Source organism: Pagrus pagrus, assembly GCF_965226575.1.
Source record: "Pagrus pagrus genome assembly, chromosome: 10".
Lineage (NCBI taxonomy): Eukaryota > Metazoa > Chordata > Actinopteri > Spariformes > Sparidae > Pagrus > Pagrus pagrus.
In genome coordinates, this window is record NC_140194.1 from 5,312,777 (window position 1) to 5,337,172 (window position 24,396).

The 24,396-nt window shown below is 40.7% G+C and overlaps 2 protein-coding genes across 2 annotated transcripts in view; both read right to left on the bottom strand.

Annotated features, from left to right (window-relative positions):
* pdhx (pyruvate dehydrogenase complex component X) overlaps window positions 1-8,256 on the bottom strand; it is a 30,575-nt gene extending 22,319 nt beyond the window's left edge. The window contains exons 1-3 of the mRNA XM_084363755.1: window positions 8,091-8,256; window positions 4,715-4,798; window positions 2,311-2,411 (exon numbers count right to left, since the gene is read on the bottom strand). Coding sequence (XP_084219881.1) covers window positions 2,311-2,411; window positions 4,715-4,798; window positions 8,091-8,226 — 321 coding nt within the window. The 5' untranslated portion in view covers window positions 8,227-8,256. The remainder of the gene's footprint in view (window positions 1-2,310; window positions 2,412-4,714; window positions 4,799-8,090) is intronic.
* Window positions 8,257-13,645: 5,389 nt separating this feature from the next.
* ehf (ets homologous factor) lies at window positions 13,646-22,863 on the bottom strand. The gene is made up of 9 exons (XM_084364213.1): window positions 22,780-22,863; window positions 19,871-20,009; window positions 19,131-19,388; window positions 17,999-18,043; window positions 17,815-17,859; window positions 17,636-17,698; window positions 17,152-17,196; window positions 16,669-16,864; window positions 13,646-14,357 (listed from the first exon to the last, which is right to left on the bottom strand). The coding sequence occupies exons 2-9, from the start codon at window positions 19,944-19,946 to the stop codon at window positions 14,258-14,260; spliced, it is 828 nt and encodes a 275-aa protein (XP_084220339.1). The 5' UTR covers window positions 19,947-20,009; window positions 22,780-22,863; the 3' UTR covers window positions 13,646-14,257.
* Between the last annotated feature and the right edge of the window lie 1,533 nt (window positions 22,864-24,396).

The window sequence follows — 24,396 nt, forward strand, 5'->3', positions numbered from 1 at the left end:
TTTCCTTTTTCAAACCCATATTTTCTGTTGCTCTCCACTCACTGTTCTCTCTGAAGGCTAGATGCCATGAAAAATAAAGTGTCTCCTTAATCCCAACCACTTCTGCCCCAATGCACTGCTGGTCTTTCTTGAAGGAAAATACAGTTTAAACTACAACAGTTCAGCCTTTTGGCCACATGCCTAAAGGCTTTGTTCTCTCATTTTGAAATGGTTTGATAAGAAATGCTGGAGCAAACAAAATACACAGAGACTTTTCACTCATTTTGACCAGAGATTACATGGTTAGAGAGTGATTTATACCAACAATTGATAAATTGATCCCTTGGATGACAGCTTGTGGAGATGAAGGGAGGAAAGGGAAAGGGAATGATATATGGGAAACTGACAGAATGGGCTGGATATCTTCATCAATTTTTCATCTATTTATACATCTATCTGTCATTCCCTTCTGCCATGTTCTTCCTTTAGCAATCACAAACTCGTCCACATTCAGCTACCATCTGATGCACCTGCTGTATCAATCAGTTTTTTGACCCGTGTTCTCCGTTTCAAGCTCAGCAGAATTTATCTTTACATGCATTCTGAACACAGAGCAGCTATGTGCACCTTCAGTGTGTATCTGCAAACAGGCGTGTCACTTCCTACAGGATATGATTGATTGTACCCGGGGCAGATTTTCAGATTGAAGCCCTTGGGTCAGGGGAGAGCAATACAGTAAGAGTATGATGAGGTACAGTAATCTGTGTTTGTGGCACTGGTGCTGCAGCTTCTACCCCCCAAACCTCCTCATCCCTGTTCTCTCACCTCCCCAAGAGCTGTGGTTGGAAATTGGTATAGGGGCCAAAGCAGTACTTGACCCTCATAAATAACCCCTGTGGAGCGCGGAGTCCCACGTCTGCTGCTGCCTGTCCAGCCATTTGGCCACAGGCAGGCAATTATAGTAGCCTCTAAATTAGAAACCTACTGGGCTCTTGGAGAGCCACAATTACACCACTAAGCGCAAATGCACTCTGACCCAGACAAAGTGGATGCCACATTGGCCATGCCATGAGAGGGGAGTGTACGAATCTCTGAAATATTGCCACTAGCTGCTGTTTTTCTTATTAACTATACACACATTGTCTACAACAGAGAGAAAGAGAAGGAGAGCTCGGGGGCTTATCTAATGCAGACCATCTTTCTCTGCCAGCTTCAGCTCTAAAGCCCCTACCCCCAATTCTTGGGTGGTTGCTATGGAAACTACCTCATCCCCACTGTGGAAGACAAGGATGGAGTAAGGGAATGTGGAAGGATGGAGGCAAATGAAAAATAGATGTAAGGCCATGGCTTATAATTGACAATCACCCCTCTGATAATTAATTGATTCATTTTGTCATTTCTGTTTGTTAGCATGTGCGTGTCAGAAAAAGAGGGTGTGTTGCCCATGAACAATGTATCTGTGTGCTCATTTGTGATGTGAATTCGCTGGTGCGTACTGGCTGTGTATTTTTGTTGTTGTTGTTGTTGTTATGGTCGCACAAACAGACACATCATCTAATTAAAGTCCCTGCTCCACTCAGCTTCACCGAAACGTGAGCATGTCCAAAATTACACGGCCAGGGAACATGTTGTTTAGTAGATAATGCGCTCTCTGTGACACTGTGCGAGGGAACAAACATAACGAAACCTCACAGTCAGCTCTCAGTTTTCATATATAGGGAAGTTAAAAAAGTGAAGTTAAATCTTGCTTAAACTACAAGGGAAATACCAACACCATTCCCTCCCACTCCACATATGTATTCAGAAGAAGATTAAACAACTTAATCTTTCTGTCGTGGGGGACGAACATGTGGCGGAATAATGATGAAAGACAACTGATCGCTCCGTCTTTGGCAGCCTATTAAAAATTCAAACGACAAACAGCGCAGTGGGGGGGTGGAGGGAGAAATATTTGTCACTGAAGACGCCTCGCCAACACTTTGCTGTCACTGTGTAGGAAGAGCAGATTTAACAAGCGTAGCCAATTAGCACCGGCAATGAAGAATCATTAATTAAAAATAAATATCACCAGGACTTTATTCTATGTTAAATCGAAACTCATCTCAAATTCACAGTTGCTGACTTTACATCATTGAAGGCCGTTTATAACAGAAATCCTGGCGCTGACACACACTTACATACACATCATTTAAAAACTCTGCCAACACGCCACTTGCACAGGAAGTGCACCAAAACCACACCCAGGCTACACCTGTTATTTGCAGATCCCTCATGGAATCATCTCCTGCAGAAGATGTATATGTGTGTTTATATGTGTTTGTGCCCGCTCACCAATATCTTTGCCATAACACCATCGTCATTAGATTCCATGATAACGACAGCCTTGTCAGTCTCAATCTCACAAAGTGCGTCGCCTGCTGCCACCGCCTCACCTGTAAAAGTACAGAAACACGTCAGAGAACTTTAAATAGAAGCACAAGCTTTCATTTGACATTTAAAGCCTGTAATTCCCAAACAATCTTTTCATTACAAGGGGCTTCTGACCTTAGTTCTAATGCAAATGAATCATCTCAGCTGTGATTGGAAATGCATGAATCATCTGCAGCATGTACAAAAAAAAATAAAAAAACACTGCTCCTTCACTGGGCCTCTGTGCATGCTGAGAACAAATTGGTCGCCATAAAAATGAAAGAATTTCATTGAAGGTACAAAAAGGTTACGCCAGAACGTATCTGCTTGGGCTTTGGCCTACATATCAAATGAAGGGCTTAATCAATGTTTCATGGGAAAGAATGTGAGATATGGCAACGCGGCGTGTCTGATAGAAGGGGAGATCTTCGCCTATCCTTAGAATCTCGGTAGATTCCCACTGGTCCACCGCATGAGAGAGCTGGAATATATTAGCATCTGCTTAGCAGTGAAAGAGGTTGGCAATTAGGAGCCACTGGTTCAGGTTCTCCGTGTTCATATGTCCATTTTGAGCTACACCTGTTTATGGCACTGGGCTGAATGATAACAAATTCAATTAATTTTCATAATTTTAATTTGGTCTATTTTTGAAATCGAATTTTTTGCATTCTAAAAATAAAAACAAATGTTAATGATATGATGGTGATTTTTGATTCCTTAAGTGCAGAATATGATTTGTAGGCTGAGGTATGCAGCACCACAATGCTTCATTTATAATAGTATGTTTTGACACATTTAACCTTTATCAAAAAAATTGTAGATGCTGCTTCATTAATATTTCTAATAAATGATAAACCCTTTAGTGCGATAATCTAAATGGGTTTAAAATCGAAAAATACCCCAACAGATGGGCCTCATCGTCTCCTTGGACAAAGAAGGAGAGAAGGAATAAAATCTATTGTTGTCAGTTGCAGAGCAAATGCTTGTTAGAAATCAATAGTTTAATGTTGGAGATAAAGAATGTTTTGGTTACATTGCAGCAGAACAGAACCTGCTAATTTCTATCTTTTAGCGCTTGCAGTAAATCTATTTCATGAAGAGAGTCAAGAGGAGGCACAGGATGATTGAATCGTCTTTGTGACATATGTCCATGTGTTGACATGTGAGGCGGATACAAGGTATATGAGATGCAGGTCAAAGGTTAGGCAGAAAAAAAAGCTGCAAGAAGGTGCATCAGAGTGTCATTTAGCAAGCAGTAGTAAAATCAAGATATGTCAAAGGCAAAAAAGGATCATATAAAGCCTCAAATTAATACCTAAACTGAAAAAGACATGAGTTTGTAGGCTGTGTTTAGGGTGAGAGATGTGTGGGAAGGAAAAAAGAGAAACAGGGTGGGTCAGGGAAGAAGTAGATGGGGATGGGTGAGGGGAAGGTTGAAAGAGCAGAGGGAGTATTGACGTTGGAAGCCCCTGAGAGCGAGCAGTAGTGGAGTCGAGATTGGATTTGTATGAGGCTTTAACACCGTATGACCCCAGGGGTTAGGTGTGATGTGCAATATTAAAGATTAAACAGGCGACCCCCGAGCCTTTTCACCTCTGCTCTACCGGAAGAGCAACGGACATAACAACAAAAAAATACTCAATACTCATTAAAACATAATTTTGTTTTATTTAGTAAAATTCTAATTAAAAAAACAAGAAAATCTGAGGATTTCTACACGACAAAAAACACAAGATGCCACTGTAGAACAGGAAATAACACTACCAAAATACAAACAAGTGCTTTTTGTAAGCCGGGACCAATTTAGTGAGAGACAGTAGCATCCCAGATGTGTTTTTCTTGTCACTGAGAATTTATTTTTTCTCCCCTTTCCCTTTCGCACTCACACACATATGTTCATATCTCAGTCCGACTCGCAGAAGCACATGGCAACACAGCAGCCAATCAGAATTCACTGCGCTGCCTCCTGATAAATGAGAGTGTGGCTGAGGCGGCTGGCTGAGCAGAGTTGCTAAGCAGTGATGAATAGTGACTGCTGAGTTTCCTTGAGCCAATTAGCCACCAGAGGCCCCTCAGGTGCTCTGGAGCTCAGGCCACAGCCGCTCAGAGCAAAGTAATGTCATCGAGTAAATGATTGGTGCGACTGTTGGTCAATCATTATGGGAGAAAAATCTGCTTTTTGATCTGATGAGCGCATATGCAGAGGATTTTTCTGTGAGAACTACATATATTGTATGTTATTAGTAAGTAAGTTGGAAGAAGTGAAGCAGAAAACAGTGTTAATGAGAGCTGGCATATGAAGTCCTGTGTCACATGTTCCTTTTACCTTCCTTCTTCATCCATTTGACGATGTTTCCCTCCTCCATGGTGGGAGAGAGAGCGGGCATTTCCACTTTGAGTCCGCTGACACCTACAGGACAGAAAGAGAACATCACAATTCAGATCAGGCTTGGAACTTTAGGCAGCAATATTTCCATAAAAATCATATGCAGAACCTTCCTACAGTCAGGTCAACATCAATGAGGCTATGTGAATGTCAAAATAAATCAAGTAACACGCCAAGGAGTAGCAGTGCCTGGCTGCGACAAGGCCCGAGGGTGTTGCAACACATTCAACTCGGCAGCAGAGCGCAGGAAGAGATGGTGGTGCTCTGACAGGAGAAGGCTGGCAGGTCACTTATGTAATTGTGATCCTGGCTGACAATGCACTGGAGGCTGCAGAGCCACTTGTACTCTTGCAGGCTTTTACGCTATCTTCAAAGCCCCCTGACTGTCACCAGCCGCAGTCCGTCAGAAGGCCAGGGTTCCGGACACCGGGTCTCCCGGTCATGAGGGGAAAGCACAAATCCAAGCTGAAGAGGCATCACTGCTTTACTACAACTAGCCTGCAGTGCTGCAGATAAAAACAGCCGGGCTTATTGCTCAGACGTGGCAGGGAAACCCCTTTGTTTAGTGAATTCTATTTGCTCACTGAACTGCTTACATACATTCATGATATGCAGAAAGACAAAGTGGTATGGATATAATAGATTAGAAAGAGAAAAGGTAAACAGATGAGGCAGATCAGGGTTGCATAACGCTGAAGGGTTTTGTCAAGTTGAGCGGTTTTATTGGATGTGATGTGACCCAAGAGTTCAAATAGAGCCCATAAGACTAGATCGTTGAGATTATAAAATGCTGCTTGTAGAGGCGATATTGACAATGTTACTACTGCCTAAACTATCTAAACTAAATAAATAAATTAATAAAAATGAAAAATCCTGAAAAGTGGTCTGCATTCAGTTTCTGGCAGTTTTGTCCATGATGAGATGTTTTGGTACGTAACATAACAATTATCCAAGTTATTTGAAATTAAGAAAAGTAAAATGAATGCTTTGTGGCCATGTTGTGTGCTGCTGCCATCTGCTGGATATTTCGCAATGTTACAAACTGTATCTGTATGAAAAAGACCAGTTTATTTCAGATATATATTCAGCTTTTTTGTGACTTCACTTTTTACATTTTCCTTCAGTATCTGGAAGGAATACAATTAAATGCAAAACAAACATATCTGTCTATTTATATGTGTGTTTGCGTGTGAAGAAAAAGAGAAAAGACACTTTTCAAACACATTAACCTATTAAAATTGAGTCAAACAGCAGCTTTGAACATCAATCTTTTTGTTTTATGAATTACTCCTCTGTTTGTGTGTGTGTGTGTGTAACAATCTGTCACAGCAGTACACTGCTTTTACATGTAATCATCTCAGCAGACATTCTGATATGTTACAGCAAGAAAAGCACCGTACAATGAATAATTAATAAGTAATTAATAATGGCTGCATTCCATTTAGATGTGCTTGCTCCAGACACTTCATTGTGCATGCTTGCTTACTAGTAAGGTTCAGAATGGAGCCCCTATCATGTGATCAGTTTCACAAGCGCTATTCCTACAAAGCCACATCACACTGTCTGCAGCAAAAAGTGTTCACCACTGAAATCATGAGTAACATATCATCAGTCCATTATCTATAATATATCAAACATTCGCATAGCTCTTAGCAGGACATTCCCCTCAATTCATCCTTTGGTTTCTTCAGGCAGACAATTATTTCTGCCCCGATTCATTTCCCAGTGCCTTTTACTGGTGGTGAATAGTGAATACCTGCCGAGCGGTTAAGTTGTTCCCCACCGGGTAAGAGGTAAGAAACTGCTTAATAGCAATTCATATATTATTTCTGGCTCCAGTATGAACCAGTCAGTATGCTAATATTTCAACAGTCAGGCCTTTTTGTGCAACTGATTATTGCTTCCCAAACCTGACTTTGTCCATGTACCTCTTCATCCACACTAGGGCTGCAAGATACATAAGATAAAAAAAGTTTTGGTTTTTTTTGTTTGTTTTTTTTATATCTGAAGGAAAAGATAAGTATGCAAGGGCATCACTGCAGCACTTCAGTATTTTATTATAATGCTGTTTGCAAAGATCTGCCATGTACAACGTTGGTCCTAACTGTGTGCCTGATATTCAGCAGGTCAGACTTAAAAAATGTAAAAATATTTTTTTTAACAAGCACCGATACAGTGTGCCGATATTATATAGCTTTAACACTAATGTTGATCTTTAATATCTAATGCTTTTGATAATACCAACAATATTTGAATTTTATTTATTACAACAGTTTCACATTTTTATTTTAAACAACAGAGATTATCACAATTTTTTGTTGTGTGTGCTGAGATTAAGAATTATTCTTTGTCTGCACTTTATTTTCTGTTTGCAATAATTTACATAATCTGTTCTGACACTAAATCAAAATCTATTATTGGGTGCACCTACATTATGTGCCGGTGCACAAAAATAAAAAATTAAGGCGTGCCAGTGCGACTGGTGTAAGGAGTTAGTCTGGAGCCCTGTTTTAAGATTTTTGCAGCATAGTTTTTTGATTAAATGTGCGGCCCAAATTCTCACACTGACTACAGAAAACAAAAAGTGCGGTGACTCAATGATGTCCTGAACCATCATCATCCATCTCAGTGATGCTGCACATTAATAACTATGAGAAGCATGTAGTCTGCTTATATTCTAGATAAGGCTACAGCAGTCAGACCATTGGATTCAGTAGAATGAACTTTGAAATGTCACAGTAGGAAAAGCACTGGTGTTAATGATAAAATAAATAATGTCTGACTTTAATTAACCTGCTTCAGTTCTAGGGTCCTGATTCTGGTTCAGACACACTGTCAGGTCTTACTGGGACACTTGCTTAGAGCAGAAACATGTTTACTGTTATTGACATTGTGAGCAACACCTGTGATTTCCTACAATGACAAGGCAAACTGTCTGCTGTGAAAGAGACTTTTTCATCTCATTTTTCTGTCTCGTGTGTGTTCTTAAGAGTTAGAAAACACAGGTGGGTTTAAATTATCTTCTTAAACTGTCAGCTGTCAAAAAAAAGGCAGACTCTTCACAACCCCGACATTCATGGACCTCTGCTCTCACGTCACCTGAGGCCAAACGAAACCCGGAATATTCAGGCGGGAATGCGACTCAACAGTCCTCCTATTTAACAACACTGTTATTAGATACAACGCTATGAAAAACAGTCACGAACGACCCTAATGACACGACCAGAGGCGGAATATAATGTTAGCAAATGTCAGCGGCTGCCCGCCCAGACGAAGAGGACACACGCTGTCCTCCTGTCAAACTGTCAACACTCACCGAGGAAACATGGCGACTGGAAGAAGTGTCTGACGTGCTCCTGCCATGGATGTGTGGCCCGTGGACATTTACTATAATTTGATAATCTGAGGCCAAATAATATCCCTTGACGACCCAGACGCAAGGAGGCCGCCATGTTCTCGTCCTCCGTCGGTGAGACGTGTCCATACAGATGCCTGACGGTAAAACAGCGGGGAGGGGACGGATAGCATGATTTAAAAATGAGAATTAATTTTGTGATGAGTGTCTACTCCAGAAAGCTGTTATAAAATATCGGGTGTCATGCGATTTATTCCATTTGCACATAAAATGCAATATTGATGTATTTTGTTATAAACGCGCAGGCGAAAAAGAGGCAACTCCTCTGGGTCCTTCGACGGCCTTCATGCTGTTGTTCTGTTGTGTGTAACTGGTCGAGCTCTCCAATGGTCAGTCATCTACTGCCCTCTGCTGGGGAGATCAGCATCAGCATCAGCATCAGAGTTCCTTTATTTGTCCCGCAAATGGGGAAATTTCTTTGTCACAGCAGGACAGTAATAACAATAAACAATAATAAAAAGTAAAAAAAACAAACAAAAAAAACCATTATAATAAGAAGATAAGAAATAGAATTGACTCCCATATACATGGTATTTACAATATGAACACTGTAGTAATATTTACAATATGAACAGTGTAATTATAAACAGGGTGGTATCTTTATTTACAAATAGTAAATAATAATTATTTATGTTTTTATGGCATAGTGCACATGTGAGGTCTACTGGGAGCAGTGCTGGTACAGTCTAACAGCAGCAGGAAGGAAGGACCTGCGATACCTCTCCTTCACACACTTGGGGTGTATCAGTCCATCGCTGAAGGAGCTGACCAGTGCGGTGATAGTGACCTGCAGGGGGTGAGACTCCTTCACCAACAGCGATGACAGATTATCCCTCATCCTGCTCTCTCCCACCACCTGCACTGGGTCAAGAGGGCGTCCCAGGATGGAGATGGCCTTCTTGATAAGTTTGTCAAGTTTCCTCCTACCTGCTGCCGAGATGCTGCTGCTCCAGCAGACTACATCATAGAAAATGGCTGATGCCACCACAGAGTCATAGAAAGTTGTCAGGAGTGCCCCCTGCACTCCAAAGGACCTGAGCTTCCTCAGCAGATGGAGTCTGCTCTGACCTTTCTTGTATGTTGCTGCAGTGTGATCAGTCCAGCCCAGTTTATTGTTCAGGTGAACTCCCAGATACTTGTAAAATGTCACCATCTCAATGTCTGTTCCCTGGATGTTCACCTGTCTGCAGGATTGTCTGTGCCTGCAGAAATCCACCACCTGCTCTTTGGTCTTCCCGGCGTTGAGCTGGAGGTGGTTCTGCTGGCACCAGTCCACGAAGTCCTGAATAAGTTCTCTGTAGGCTCTGTCGTCCCCGTCTCTGATGAGGCCGACGATAGCAGAGTCGTCAGAGAACTTGTAGATGGCTGTGTGGTGATTGGTGGGAGAAGTCTGCAGCGTACAGGTTGAACAGGAAAGGGGCCAGGACTGTTCCCTGTGGGGCCCCCGACGATCTACTGCCCTCTGCTGGGGAGATCATAACATGCTGCTGTCAAAAAAGTAGTTCTGTGTTTGAAACTTATAAAACTAGTTTTAGAACAGTGTATGTGGAAACGGGCTGAGACTCATAATTTGACGACTATTAAACCGTTTTTTTTTTCTCACTTTAATTGCAGTTGTTTGGTGTGCATGCAGATTCTTGAATGTCAGAACCATGTCAGTAACTTCTTTTATATTTTGTTATGTAATTTCATTGTTCTCCTGGTGCCTATGCAGGTGATCACCATAGAGATAAATGTCTGTAATATATAAATGTCATATTTACATTAACTTACCCAAGTATTAGGCTCTGATATCTTTTTTTGAGAGCAAAAAAAGCTTTTTTTTTTAAAAATCCTCCCAAGTCTTGTTTAGTCTTACATCAAACAAATGTTGTGATAGCTTACTTACTTACTGATTCTTGTTGCTGTTGTTGTCTTCCTTTATATATTTGACCTGTGAATAAATCCATCAATATATACGAACAAACAAAATAAAATATCTTAAATCGAATCAAATTTATGTTGATTCCATGATAGATGATGTAAAATTCCACTTTGACGGAAGAGAAAAACACGGCAAGTTTATAAATGTGTCTGGATTGGCGAAGATTTATATCTCCTCAAGAACAATGATATCAAATCCATGTGAAAGTTCCCTAAGTGAAAACATTAGAAGGAAATAATAGAAGTAGGTCAAGAAGTGAAATTACTGTGACTTGATATGACTTAATGATATACCTGTTCTTTTTTATTACAAATGCATGTGATGTTTCTAATTTTGAATTTCAGTTAATTACATATGGGTTTGCCAAATGTGAAAAAAACAAAACAAATTCTTATAAAGCATACACCAGAACCATGTGTGTTAACTTCCCATTTCTATTAAAAAACATGTAATAGTACACATGTGAACCTGTATTCATAGACACAGTATGTACTGTATGTATATTTATGTTTTTGTGAAGGTTTATAAACAAGGAAACATTCGGTGAGTTACTGGTTAAAAGCACATGGGGAAACAAACAGTAATGGTAAATCCACAAATCTGAGCAGGAAGTTGGCTCCACGACAGGCTGACATGATGAGATAAATCTGCATCGTCATGGATACTTCCGCGTGTTTTCATCTCATCACAATGCAGACAAGACGTAGCTGTGAATCACACTTAACCTCATTGTCAGTTGTTTATATAAACACTGCAGGCCAGGTGTTTAAATCCTACCTGTCTCACATGTTACTTTCTCTTTCACAAGATTATAAAGTTGTGTGTGATTTCTAACTGGGCAGTGAACTGCGACGCCGTCCCCCTCCAAAAAGCTGCATTAGTGACGCGGGTCTAATCTGTCCAACTCACAGTTTGGGCTGAATGCCTCCCAGGTCCTTTTGAGTGTGAAGAGAAAATGATAAGGGGGGCTGATAAGCTGAGGCTGTGTATCTGCTGAGAGAACACAATAGCCCCACTGAGCAGGCACGGGACACAGACACAAAATCCCAGCTGGCTGTCTTTATGCCCGTGCTCTGGCTATCTTTCATCACTTCCCTGTTCTTCCTCCAGCATGTATCTGATTGAATTAATGTCCTCCCTTTTTAAATAATAAAAATAGCCGTGCGTGGCTCATTCAAATCTGAAAATAATTTTCAGACAATAAGAGATAAAGGCACTTGGGACAGATATTGCATATTGTTTTTCGGCCAAACAAAGGCAGCCATTGTTCCGTCAGTGCAGCCTAGGGTAACACAGTGTAGGAGGTAAATAGATTTTTTTCACCTGTACATGTCGCCGTCATTTTCCCAGACAGGTGTCTGCGATGCAAACACACTCACCACTAAAGTGAGACTTGTGGATCAAATATCTGTTCTCATTTGTGCTTTTTGTGTGTCTTCCCAGATCGTTTACAACCGGTTTGGTTGCATGTTTGCCTTCATGCCATCAGTGCCAGCCACTGGTGCCATGACCATGTTTTGTCAGTACTTGTTACGCTGGTTTAACGGTGCTTTCCCAAATTTCTGAGAACAATACACCAACTTTTCTCGCTAAAAGTCAATTCTCAAGAACCGCTGAGGTCATAAGCCTCAATAAATCAAACTCAGAACTCCTGACACACGACAGCTGGTATCTGGTTTGAATCAGATGTCAGGGGCCGTCACGGATCCTCACGCACTGACGGCATGTAAAGCCTGGGTTTGCATTCACAGGCCAGTGGTCTGGTAGGAAAATCAAGCTCCGGTCTCTTTGTGCTGCAGAGGTTAGATTTGCCTAACTGAACACTTATCTTCACTCAGTTACATCAAACGCGTCCCCATATCACAGCTCAATTGAAACTGGGGCCACATGCCTCCGATTAGTGTTGTAAAAAGTCATACTCAAAGTGAAGATGTGCTGTTTGACTTTGGAAAAGTCACCCATACAAACAGTACTTGAGTATTGAAAGTAATCATCTGACAATAAATGTACTTAACTATCAAAAGTACAACTGAAAGTAAATTAAACATGTATTTACATGTATACTTGACGTTGACATGGCATTTTTTCTGTTTATCAGAATAATGAATTAATCTGATGCAGCATGCAGTCTGCCAAGTAACTAGTCATTCTAGCTACCAATTAAATGTAGTGGAGTAAAAAGTGCAATATGTCTCCTTCAAATGAAGTGGAGTGGAAGTATAAAGTAGCATAACATTGAAATACTAGGTAAAGTACCTCAAAGTTGTATGTAAATGCAGGACTTGAGTAAATGTACTTAGTTATATTCCATCACTGACATGAAAACTAGCTTTAATCTCCCAGTTCAGCCCTTTGTACTGCATCAGTGTTCATGTAAACTGGTTTAGTAATCAAACCCAGTGAAGCATGTGAGGCGAACTAACACGCACATCCTGTTCATGATGCTTTACCTCATTTGTTTGTGGCAGTTACACTTATCTTCACTGTCATCGTTAAGCTTCTAATGACTTTTCACTAAGTGACATGTTAATCGCAGCTGCGTTTCATTTTGAATGCTCTGCTAATACAAGAGTCATATTAAGGCTCTTGACAAGCGCTGCTCTGGAGAAACTACAAAGTGTGATTGCCGTGCGTTACGTCACGTAATCCAAACAATGGAATATGATGGCACTTCAGTCTCAATCGCATTGCTTGCTTTTCTCATGTAATATAATAATATTGCAATCAGTGGCTATTATCTCAACCCAATCAGGGGCAGTCGCCGGTTATATCAGCGCTCTGTGTTTCATCGGGTCGTCGATAGAAAACAAAATTAGAGCAAAGTCCTCTAATCAGAGACACTTTCCTGCTCGCAGGAAGAAATGCTCTGTTAATTGTTTACAAATTCCATTAGATCTGATGGTAGAAGATTGTTCATGATGTGGCTCTTGATAATGACATGTGGTGTCATTTCCTCCATCATGCTGGTTAGCGACACTGATGAGTGTGAGAGCAGAGCGACTGAAACTGAAAGAGATGCAGCAGCGGTGCGGTGGGCAAACTTTGGAAGCCATCAGGAAAAGATAATAACAGAGCGTGGTGTCAATCAATGCCACTCTATGTAAAGAAGGCTTATAAAAGGCAGATAAATTGGAGTGTAGATTAGACACGGATTTGCTTGCGAAACGCAGGCCAAAGAAAGGAGCCCTTTATTGACCCTGCTTTTATCTGGTTTGGCCATCTAGGCCCAGCCAGTCGTGCAGGCCTGCAGGAACCAGCCCGGCAGCTGTGTGGCACGCACTGCTGAACAATTAACCGTGGCATTTCACACTGATGTGATAAAACAGAGATGACCTGGACTATCTCTATGCAGATGACTATTCAAAGCTAAATGTAGTAGATCTTAGTCACACTCCAAAATGCCGAGCGAGAAGAGCTGCGATTTGCTGATCGATCAGAACAATACTTCTTATTCTCCTAGCGAGTGAAAGTCCGTTGTCCGTTTTTTTGATTCATACAAATTGTACAACTGCATTCTGAAACATGACCTTCGTGAAATAGAAACAACAGGCTTTATTTGTATTAAACATTAACAAACATTTACACACGTTTTCCTTTTACAGCTCAGTGAATGCAAACACAAGACAAATCATTTCCTGCTTGTTTATGTATTCTATCAATTCATTGCTGCATCGTGCTTATGGAATGCATTTATTATTATTTATGATGTTGTTTTCCTGCAGTGATCAAGCGTCCCATCCCAAAGGACACTTCACAGTACACATGTCAAAACACTCACTGTACATCCACGTCTCTCTGCAACACGTGTTTTGAATGCAAAACGTGCTCCTTTGGGACTTTGGGGAAAAAAAATGTAAGAGAAACGGGATTCACCGTGTTTTATGTTAGCTCCTCGTTTTTTCTTTTCTTTATGTAAACACAGGTTTTTTTCATAAGCATGTTTCTAATAAGGCACGGTAAAGAACGTCTCAGTGCAGTCACACAGCAAAGGGATACATTTAAAAAGCAAAACAAACAGATACAGTTATCAACAACGTGTAAACAGCTCAAACAACTCTTTATCAAAAAACAGTCAATGAAAACTACAATAAAACATGACATTTGCATAGAACTTCAAAGAAAACACATTAAATTAATGAAATCGTCACTTCTCTGACTCCCTCCAGCCTCTCGCGTTCCTTCCGAACTTGTAAACCAGTCTGCGTCCGTCTACCCGCTCTAGGATCTCTCTTTTGTAGTAATATCTGCAACAGAGCAACAGATGAACCGACTGGTGAATTCAATTCAAAATGACTTTTTGTGATGTAGTGTGATAACTTGAATCGTTCATGTCGGATGAATATGGTCTGAATCAGATTAATAACAACAATTTAGTGCTTTTCCCCCCCCTCAAACAACATGTCTGATAAATATGCTCTGAACGAGATGAATTACAACAATTTGTGCCTGGTGAAATAATCCCACTAACAAATGCATTGTCTGTGTATCCAGCCCACATGGACACTCGGCTAAGAATAGTCCCTCACACATTCGTTCCTCCAGTAAGAGTAATGTTTGCGTATCCAGCTTATTCACCTTGACATTCTGAGAGAAGGACTACAGCATTGCTGGTTTTGGCCTTTTCCATAGGATTTGTTGACAATAACACAATTATAGAGTTTTGGCATTTTCATCTCACTTTTGTTATCATAGTTGTGTTCCCCTCCAATCAGTCTGAGTAAGAAGCTTAATTGGATTATTATGCATTTGTTAAAGAAAGCATGTTGGATTATCAACCTAGCCGCCAAAAGTTAACAACTAACCACTGATACATTTGTACATCTGAAGACTATATGTGATATCATGTTCATGTTACATGTTTATGACCTGACTTCCATAGTGGGAAATAGTGGATGGCGGTGGAGTTAGACGACAAGGCTGGCAAGCCAGTGACCGCAGTTCAAGACTAAGTTTAAACATCTGTAAGCATGACACCAGTGGATAATTTAAAGCGACCTCAGGACAATTTTCAGCTGTATTTGTGGAGACTAACACTGATGTTTTTAACAAGCGGTGTTTGTGTTTGTGTGTGCCAAAACATGATGTTTCCCTAACCCCGACCAAGTGGTTTTTATTCCTTGTGTTCATCCACTGGAGGATGATCGATAACTTTGTCAGTAGAGGTTAAAGTTGCCTCACTCATCTGTTGTGTGGCAGATATCTTTCCTCTCAAAATATTTTTCAAACTTCCTCCAACTTCAATCCCATAAACTCAAATGAAAGAGAAACTAAATGAGTTTGGTTGTTAGTCCTTTGCTTTTGTTATTCATAACAGAGAGTATCTGTTTGGTGATGCCATCAAGCAGCAAATTCTTTCGCTGCACCACACTAAAGAGAAAATCAGCTTTGTGGTCACAGTGACAATACCTTCGGGCACATTTTGTAGTTCCCAGTGGTTTGCACTACAATGAAATTAAGCTCATTTGAATGTAAAGCTGTGACTATTGCAGGAGCACAAGAAGATTTTCTGAGGAGAAGGCCGTTTGGGAGAAAAGCAGGAACATGCAGCAGTTAAAAAATGAGTCCATTTTAGGTAATCAGTGATGGTAAATGGTAGCTGACTGGTTTTGGATGTGTAACTTTTAATGGTGTCAAGCACATAAGTGAAAGCATCCGAAGTTGTTTCAAAGTACATTTCTTAGTCATTGCAGTCGGTTCTTTTCAGTAGCAAGTGCATTATAAGATGCTTTAGTAAATTGGATTAGGCACAATGCAGTGTGAAATTTCTTGCTCATCACAGATTTTACAAGCTAATACCAAACTAAAGACCAACCCTGTGTGCATGTAGGATGTATTCTGTACTGGATGTGCAGGACCTTTATTTCTGCAGCCAGGTTTCACTCCCTCTGAGGGTAAAGTGAGGAAAAAAGCTGAGTGACAGCCTACATGATAACATTAAGCAACCACAGTCGCTACTGAACACAACGAACGGTATCAAAATCAGAGAGACCAAAATGTCTTAATTGTCTTGGTAACACGTTACAACAAGATACACAAAAATGTGAGTAGTTACTGAGTCACGAGTAAAGAAGAAAACTGGCTTGACTTGATAGTCAAGAAATTGTTAATGAGGACTATAATGATGAGTTTCTGGAGAGCGGGCTGGGGGATACTATAGTAATGAATCATCAGGTAATGATCAGTTCATAAATATCTGTAGATCAACACACTAGCTACTTTCTTCATGAGTTGTTCCTGATGAACCATGAACCTAATGATTCATAGTATCTCCTTCTCTGTTCTCTAGTAAGTCATCATTATCTACTATATACACCTCGAACCACAGTTATTCATTAAAGATTCATTAACTATTCATTAACTATCAAGTCGTTCCTGATTCATTCTTTACTCGCTCCTTAGTATCTACTCACAATTTTGGGAGCCATATTGTAAAGTGTTGTCCTTGCCTTTGTTATCAAATCTCAATTTAAATGAATACTTTTTCCAGTTATTGATAACTTGCTTTCTGGTTTTGTACTTATGTAACCACATGTATGATAGCTGTTACAGGCTTACCTCATTGCCCGACTTAGTTTCTCGTAGGTCATGCTGCTGTTATTCTTCTTCTTGCCCCATAACTGTGCCACCGCCTCAGACTTAAGGAAGCGAAAAACCCCCTCTGTCCGATCCTCCCACTTGATCAGTCCCGGGTTTCGCTCTGGGTTCAGCAGAATGTCCCTGATGAACTCCCACAAGTGGGTCCCTCTCGGGTCTATGGGCAAAGAAAGTAGTTTAAATAGGAGGATCAAACATATCGATCCGGTGTCTAAAGACTAAATCTACAAGACACATTAAAACTTAACAGAATTGTACCAGTAGGTCAGTAGGTTGATTACAAAGTAGTCTGCTCTTGTATGCAACTGTTTTTAACTGTGTTGTTGTTTGTTTGTTTTCTCATTTATCATTTTTGTGTGTATTTATTCTATATTCAGACTGAATCAATTAATATCACAACATAAATGTTCCTATAATATGTAAACATGTCTTGACCGTACTTACTGTGTTTTTTGACCTGATGAGGACGACTGAAAGATCTTTTGATATCTAAGAAAGAGAAATCAAATTACCGTTGAATCCTTTTATCAATATTATTTCATTTTTTAGGAAACACTTTCTAGTTTTAAATGGGACCCCAACATCAGAAAAAATGCACTACACTTATTATAACAATGAATTGCTTTGCAAACCATTTATCGTAAAGGTTCAGTTGAAACTTAATGACATTCAAATAATGTTTATAGATAAACTACACATCATTTATTATCATTTACAAAGTATTGTCAATATCAGTAGCAACCTTACAATAAGCAATTGCTTAGTAAATGGTTAATAAAACATTTCACTACGTTTGTTAGCAATGAATTAACTATTACACTTGTTATTACACTTATAAAGTTATTATACTAAAGTATAATAACTTTAAATTACTATTAATCAATTATTGTTACTTATGTTGTTTTGTTGCGTATCATGAATTCCTCACCAGGGCTAGAAGGGGTTGGAGAGGCAACAGGTGCGAGGGGGTGGATTGAGGGATCGTAGATTTCTGAGTTAATAAAGAAAAAAAAAAAAACAAAGTTAACATTTCATTTATTTGTGACATTGTGATTTTCAAATTGAGCAATAACAGAGATAATGCAGCAGATTGTTTGTTTACTGTACCTCCTGGTGAATAGCTGACATCTGGAAATGGACAGGAGAAGTCTACTGTGAAGAGGAGGGAAATAACATAAGTGAAAGCAGAATAACAGGACACAATGATTAATGGGATTTATCTGTGGCCAACAACAACAACTGTGGTCAAGACAGTGCTGACTTTGTTTTGTTTTGATTGGATGATTCTTACATTCTGGTTTGAGTTCCAGCTGCCCTATATCCACATGGTACTGGCCTGTGCAGGGATGAGAAGGAACAAGGAAGTGAATTATCATCACAAATCAGTGAAATCTATTTTATTATTGAAGAATGATTGTTCACATTCACATGATTCATGATGAGACATCCAACAGCTACGGACCAAACCCTTGCTTACAGTATTCAAAGCATCTTTAGAGCCACAGGTTGCATGTTTGAGGGTGAAGCAGTGAGAACATCGCTTTATTGCGTATGCAGATCCTGTTTTACAGCTCCTGAACAGGATGGTGCTGTTTTCAGTGCCAACAAAGCCACAACATTTACTATTTTTATAATAGTGGACGCTAAAGGGAGTAAAAGATTGGCCCAGAAATTACCTGCAGTCTTTTGTTGTTGTCAATTTTCAACAGGGAGCAACATAACCGCAATGTAGTCTAAACTTGATAACCACTGACACACACAATCCCCACAGTGCTATCCCCCATGGTCTCAAGTTTTTGTGGTGATTATCCATAGTTATCACAAACAAATGACAATATTATTTGATGTCTGAAAAGGTAACACCTCGTCCCAATAAAACAAAGCTGTTTTTTCTTCACGGGTAGGAACAATAGCAGCACTGTGCTCGGGTTTGGTAATCTTTGGCGTATTGAATGGAGGTTAAACCTGTTGTGCTTGGTTTTCCCGTCACTACTTTTGTGGTGAGATGCCATTGACCACATACTGTAACACAGGAATTTGCATCATGTATTGCTTTAAGTTCCTTCATTTAAAAGTAATAGTTGAAAGTGAAAAGCCTCTGGTGTATGAACTCCCATTTCTTCACAACAACCCTCGAGCTCTAATCAAAAAAATGGCTTGTTTCTCAGCTACATCCCCTCTGTGCTTTGTTAAGAGACCCACTCTACCAAGAGCAAACAACAAATCCATCATCTCCTTCCCTTTGAGCAGTGACTCGCCCCTCCACAGCACCATGCAGTGTGACCCCTGACCAGCTCTGTGATCCCTTCTCAACAACACTTCAGCAAGAATCTGTTCCAGACACACTCAAATCAGCCAGCTTCTCTTTTATTGAGACTAATCAACCCTCCCCCTTCAATCCCCTCTCAGACTTTCAGACGCACCGCCCCACTTGAGCTCTGTGATGCTGTGGAAGAGAATGGGTCCCACGCTGCCGGCAGCACGGAGGAAATCCTGGTAGCTCAGGCTACAGAGCTGGTGGCCGTCCATATCAAAGTTTTGGAAGGGAATGTTGGAGGCATCGATCTGGTGCATGTCCATGACCTGCTGCAGCCACTCCCACACCTGGTACTTCGTCCAGAACTGAGGCTGGGACTCACGAGGCCACAGGCGACTTGTGTAACCAGACATCACCATCGGAACTGGGGGATAGACGGCAATGATTGTGTGTGAAAACATTGTAAAAACTGCACTCGACATCAGTGAATTAATTTTGTTTTTCGTCAATGAACGTGCTTCTGATGAGGGAAACATGAATTCCTCCACTGAAGGTGTTTGTCAATAATTAATCTGCAGAGCAGTTTACTGAAAGAGCTGTTGAGCTATTTCTCAGTCGGGAATCCCTGATTCATGCCTTGTGTTTCAAAGCCCTGGGCTCAATAGGTGAGCGATACATCAGCTGCTAATTGTCAAATGATTTTTCATTTTGCATTGCAGTCTCATAACCAGTGAGAGAACTGTATTGTTGAATATAAAGCAATCAGACTACTTCAGCAGAAAGAAATGTCATATTTCCTCAGTGATATTATTCAGACAAGTTAATTAACTGGTTTGCGTCAGTGAAGAGTGCGTACATAAAGCCAGGCCGCATGTAGAGTGTGTTAGTGCGGGTCACGAGCCTCACCATCAGGGTAGGAGTTAGCAGGGCCCCAGGTAGTGGTCAGCTGGCTGTCCAGGGTGGTGGATGAAGTTATACTCATATTGTAGCTGCTGCACTCTGATGTACCATGGCCCAGGGGCTGAGGCAGGAGAGGAGGAGTTCACTGTATGGATAAATCAAAAAGAAGTTTCAACTTTTACTGACTTAGGGCATCCTGAAACACACAGAACAGCAATGCTTAAAACATTTCCATGGATACACCTCAAACATTATTAGAATATTACAATAATATATCAAATATAATAAGAGTTAAGTTGGTTGAATTCAAATGAATGTTTATGTACATTACAGTTACAATTCTTAACATTTTCCTGAAATCCAACCCTATTTTTGAGATTTTGAAGTTATGGATGAAATTTTTCATTTCATTTTTCATTTATTGACATTCAGTAATTATCTCTCTATACAGCAGTTTAGATTGCTTGTGGCGGAGTCCGCCATTCCTGCATTGGATTCAGAAGGAGGGATTTACAGGAAAAACGATGAATGCATGTAATCCAGCGCACAGGGGTCGGTGAGTAAAGGCATGCGAGTAAAAAAGTAGCTTTTTAAAGAAACAAGTGCTTTTACAAGTGCTTTTCCACTCTTTACTCAAATATTTTTCTGATCCAGTAACATGCCTTTTAATTTGCTTCACTTGCGATTACCACTGACGAGTTGTCAGCTGCTGGGAAGGAAAAGAAGCACCACCTGTCTTTTGATGATGGAGCAAATCCCAGAACAATAGGCAGCTTCCACATCTGGCCACACCTTTTTAGATCAGATTGTAAGTTAAAGTTACGCACAGCTACATAATGGGGGGCTTGCTTTGCCTCTCGAAAAAGGACCTCTGCTTCAAAAGTAAAACAAACTCCTCTTCTAACCTCCCTAAGTTGACCTGACGTAGCCTGATAGCAGCCTTGTAGTAGGGAATAAATAATAATAATTAATACATATATTTCATGATAATTTTAAAACAAGTTTTAAAAATCTAAAATTGTTTATCTTGCCACGCTTAGTAAGCCAATCGGAGGGCACTGAAACAGCAGCACAAAGGAATTCTGTGTCAGTACGGTTTATGGGTTGTGTAAGCTTTCCATTAACATGGGTCAGTTGGGTTTTATGTTTTAATGGAAACGTATTTGCATGTTTCACGGTGTAAAACCTCCATTTGATCTGTTTGTCAGTTCGGTAATCACACGGTTTGTTTTGGACTGCTCGTCGTGCCTTTGCTTCAGGAAATGCTCAAAATGCCTTAAGATATAGAAACTAACATGCTGCTGCTGCTCGACTTACTGATGTTATCGTATTATCCGCACTGATTTTACATAATTACGACTGCTTATTTCTTTGTGAGCTGATTGAGTGTTTACTATAGGCTGCACTCCCTCTCATTCTTCACACTCACAGTGAATATTCAAGGCTCGTCTGTGCTGTGCATATATCGAGGTAAATGAAGGCATATTTCAGACCTAACTGCCAGTATATTTGCATCCCATGTAAATAAAGCTTGCAGGATTTCAGCAGCTCCACTGTTTTGAGGACTGTTGAACATGCGAGATAGCTGAGTCATGTTTGTGGCTGTTCGCTGCCAATAACCGGTTTTACGTTTCTGTGTGAGTTACATGGAAATCGATTCTGAATGAGACATAAAACTCCAGACTGTTACTTGACCCATACTTCACCTGCTCTTGGTAACACCTTTATGGTAGGTTATAAACACATTTACGCCAAGCCCTGTGACACATCTTAACTGTAAATACCTTGCCGGCAGCCAAACACACCTGTGGCAATCGAACTAGGTCACTGAATCCCCTTAAAGATCAGGCACTTCAGCTTCACAACAACCTAAGGTTAAGATACCTGAGCAGCAGATAGGTGAAACTTGCCCTCATGCCAAGGTGGATTATCGCCTCGGCTGACAATCTGCCATGCTGTGTTAACCCTCACTGCTGTCTACTAGTGCCAAAAAAGTATCTTACCAACAAAGCAGCAAATAGTTTGCGTCAGTGCAAAGTCATGTCGCTTAAAAACTAAAGACATAGTTACAGTAAGTGATCAATATCCTGTTAGCTGAGTCATAAAGAAAACAATCACTTCACTGTAAGCCGAAGACAAAGTCCGAGTGAGAATCGAGTCAGCTGTCTCCTGACTGTTGGTTTCATTTAAGTCATAGTGGCCTTATCGCAACATTGATCCTAACTCAGTTAGAGGTTTTTCTGTTTCAGCTTCCTCCATTTCTGCTTTGTCTTTCTATTTCACCTATCTGCTGTAACCGAGGTTGATTCCACGGCATTAGATATGCAACCTTTCTGCGACACCATCGCCTGAAACGGAGCGCGGAGGCGCAGTGTTGACAGTGTGAAAGTGTGTTGAGAAATTGTGAGTGCAGGGGAATACATTAAAGTAAACGCGTTATTGTGCGTAGAATTTTCACACCACATTCATCAGATAGTCTCTTGGTAAATGTGCAACGTTGTTACCTTCTTTACTGTTTCTGTTTTTCTTGAAAAACGTCAGATGCTGCTCAGTGTGATTCTTCAGATAATCATACTTTTACCGTCCTAACACTGGCATGTCTCTACAATTGAAAATTGTTGCAACAACACCAAAATACATTTGAGATAGCCGGAGGTCTACATCCACTGGGGGGAAAAAAATAACTCCATGCCTAAACAACTCCTTTTCCCCCCGTAAAGCAGACACCCTGAACACAACAGGTTAAAAGGCCAAATAAAGCATGTTAAAAAATATAATTAGAGTTAATAAACAAGACAGGATTTAACGGCATTAACACAAATTGGGTCTTTTAGACCAGCCCTCAGTTCGATCATACTGCACTCAGTTATTCTGAAAAACACTGCTGGTTGCCCACCACCAGTATGGCAGCCTACCAGAACAGCAGAATGGGGTCCAACCAGGCCTGATAGTCGTCTCACGCAGATCCACTCAAAACACAGCTGAATAGAGATCAATACAGCTCCCAGTACTCTGGAGGACCGGTGTTCACAGTCCTTCAGCTTCCTAAATCTTTGAATTAACAGCAGAAAGCATGCAGACACACTGGGTGCTGCCCCTCCACAATGGGTGTTTTATCCTCCCAACTTCCTTATCCCGCTTCAATTGGCTACCTGTCCAGGTTCATACCAGGTAGGTATTTGCATAATGCACACCCACACACACACCAACAACACCAAACATTACTTTTATATTCCCTACTGGCACTGCTCCATCTCACTTGCGCTCTCAAACACACACGCTCACTGGAGCAGAAAAGCACACACACTTGTGGGGAGACACACTCACAGGCATGGATTCAAACAAACTCACAAACCTACAGAGGGAATGTTAAATTGCTTAAAGTTATTGTTCATACAGTTGCTCAAAATAGTGTTTAACCTTTAGAGAAAATTTCCCCTGTGTCATTATGTTGCACAACATTTGTTTTCCTTATTTCATCATGATGAACGAGGCGCTGAAGAAGCCCTGAGAGGATTTCCTTTCCTTTTTGAAAGTCGTTGGAACCGCACGGAGGAGAAATATCAGCGACTGCGAGCCTGAAAAGACTGTAAGAGAAATGCCGTGACCCGGGTTACACATTCACAAACCTCTCTAATTTTCTTCAACACAGTGGCCCGTCTCAGCTTTGAATTTGCAAACTAAATCTGCACGTCTGTTTGACGGGTACTATTTAGCTAAGCCTATTTTAGCCTCACCTACATTATGGATGACCTCACATCATCAGAGTCATATCAAACTTTGATCAGCTCTTAAAATAGCTTCCGCCGGCATGCTGTGATCCACAGGTGCCTGATTGGAGACTGACAAATGACAATTAGCGGTGGTGTGCGCCACATAAATCCCAGTGAGCGTCAAACAACAATGATAGGAGTGGGTAATCAAAAGCTTTGTTATTATGTCTGAATTCTTTGCCAGTGTTCATATATGCTAAACTATTTTCCTGCTAGGGTTCATGTGGCATGTGCTAAGACGAGCCGTCTTTGAAGAGGACAATCAAATCTATAAATGACAGGTTACGTTGAGCGAAGCCGTTGTTATCTGAAAGATAAAATCATGCCTCTGTTCCGATGAGCCATACTGCGCTGTGAGCCTGTAGCAGTAAATAAAGCGATGAATGTGAAGGTGATTATTTTTTTTCTTTACAAATTCCTCAAAACATGTTTGTCCTGTTTTCCCGTGTTTTCCAGTTCACACCAACCGAATGCACAGCACGCCTTTCTTCCAAATCAGAACCAGAAAGATTAAACAAACAACATACATGCAGAGGTAAATGTGTCAAAACAGCATTTTTTTCACTGAACTGTTGTTGCCCCACACTGATGACAATCAGAGAGAGTTCAATCAGTCTATTTTTTGCTTGACGCCAATTAGGGTTTGGGGCAAAATGTAACATCTTTGATCCGAGATCTAAATGTGATCTGCAGCCTTGTACCGCTACAATACCTCTTGGGACCAGAGGCACTCACAGTAGCATGTTGATAATTGAAGTG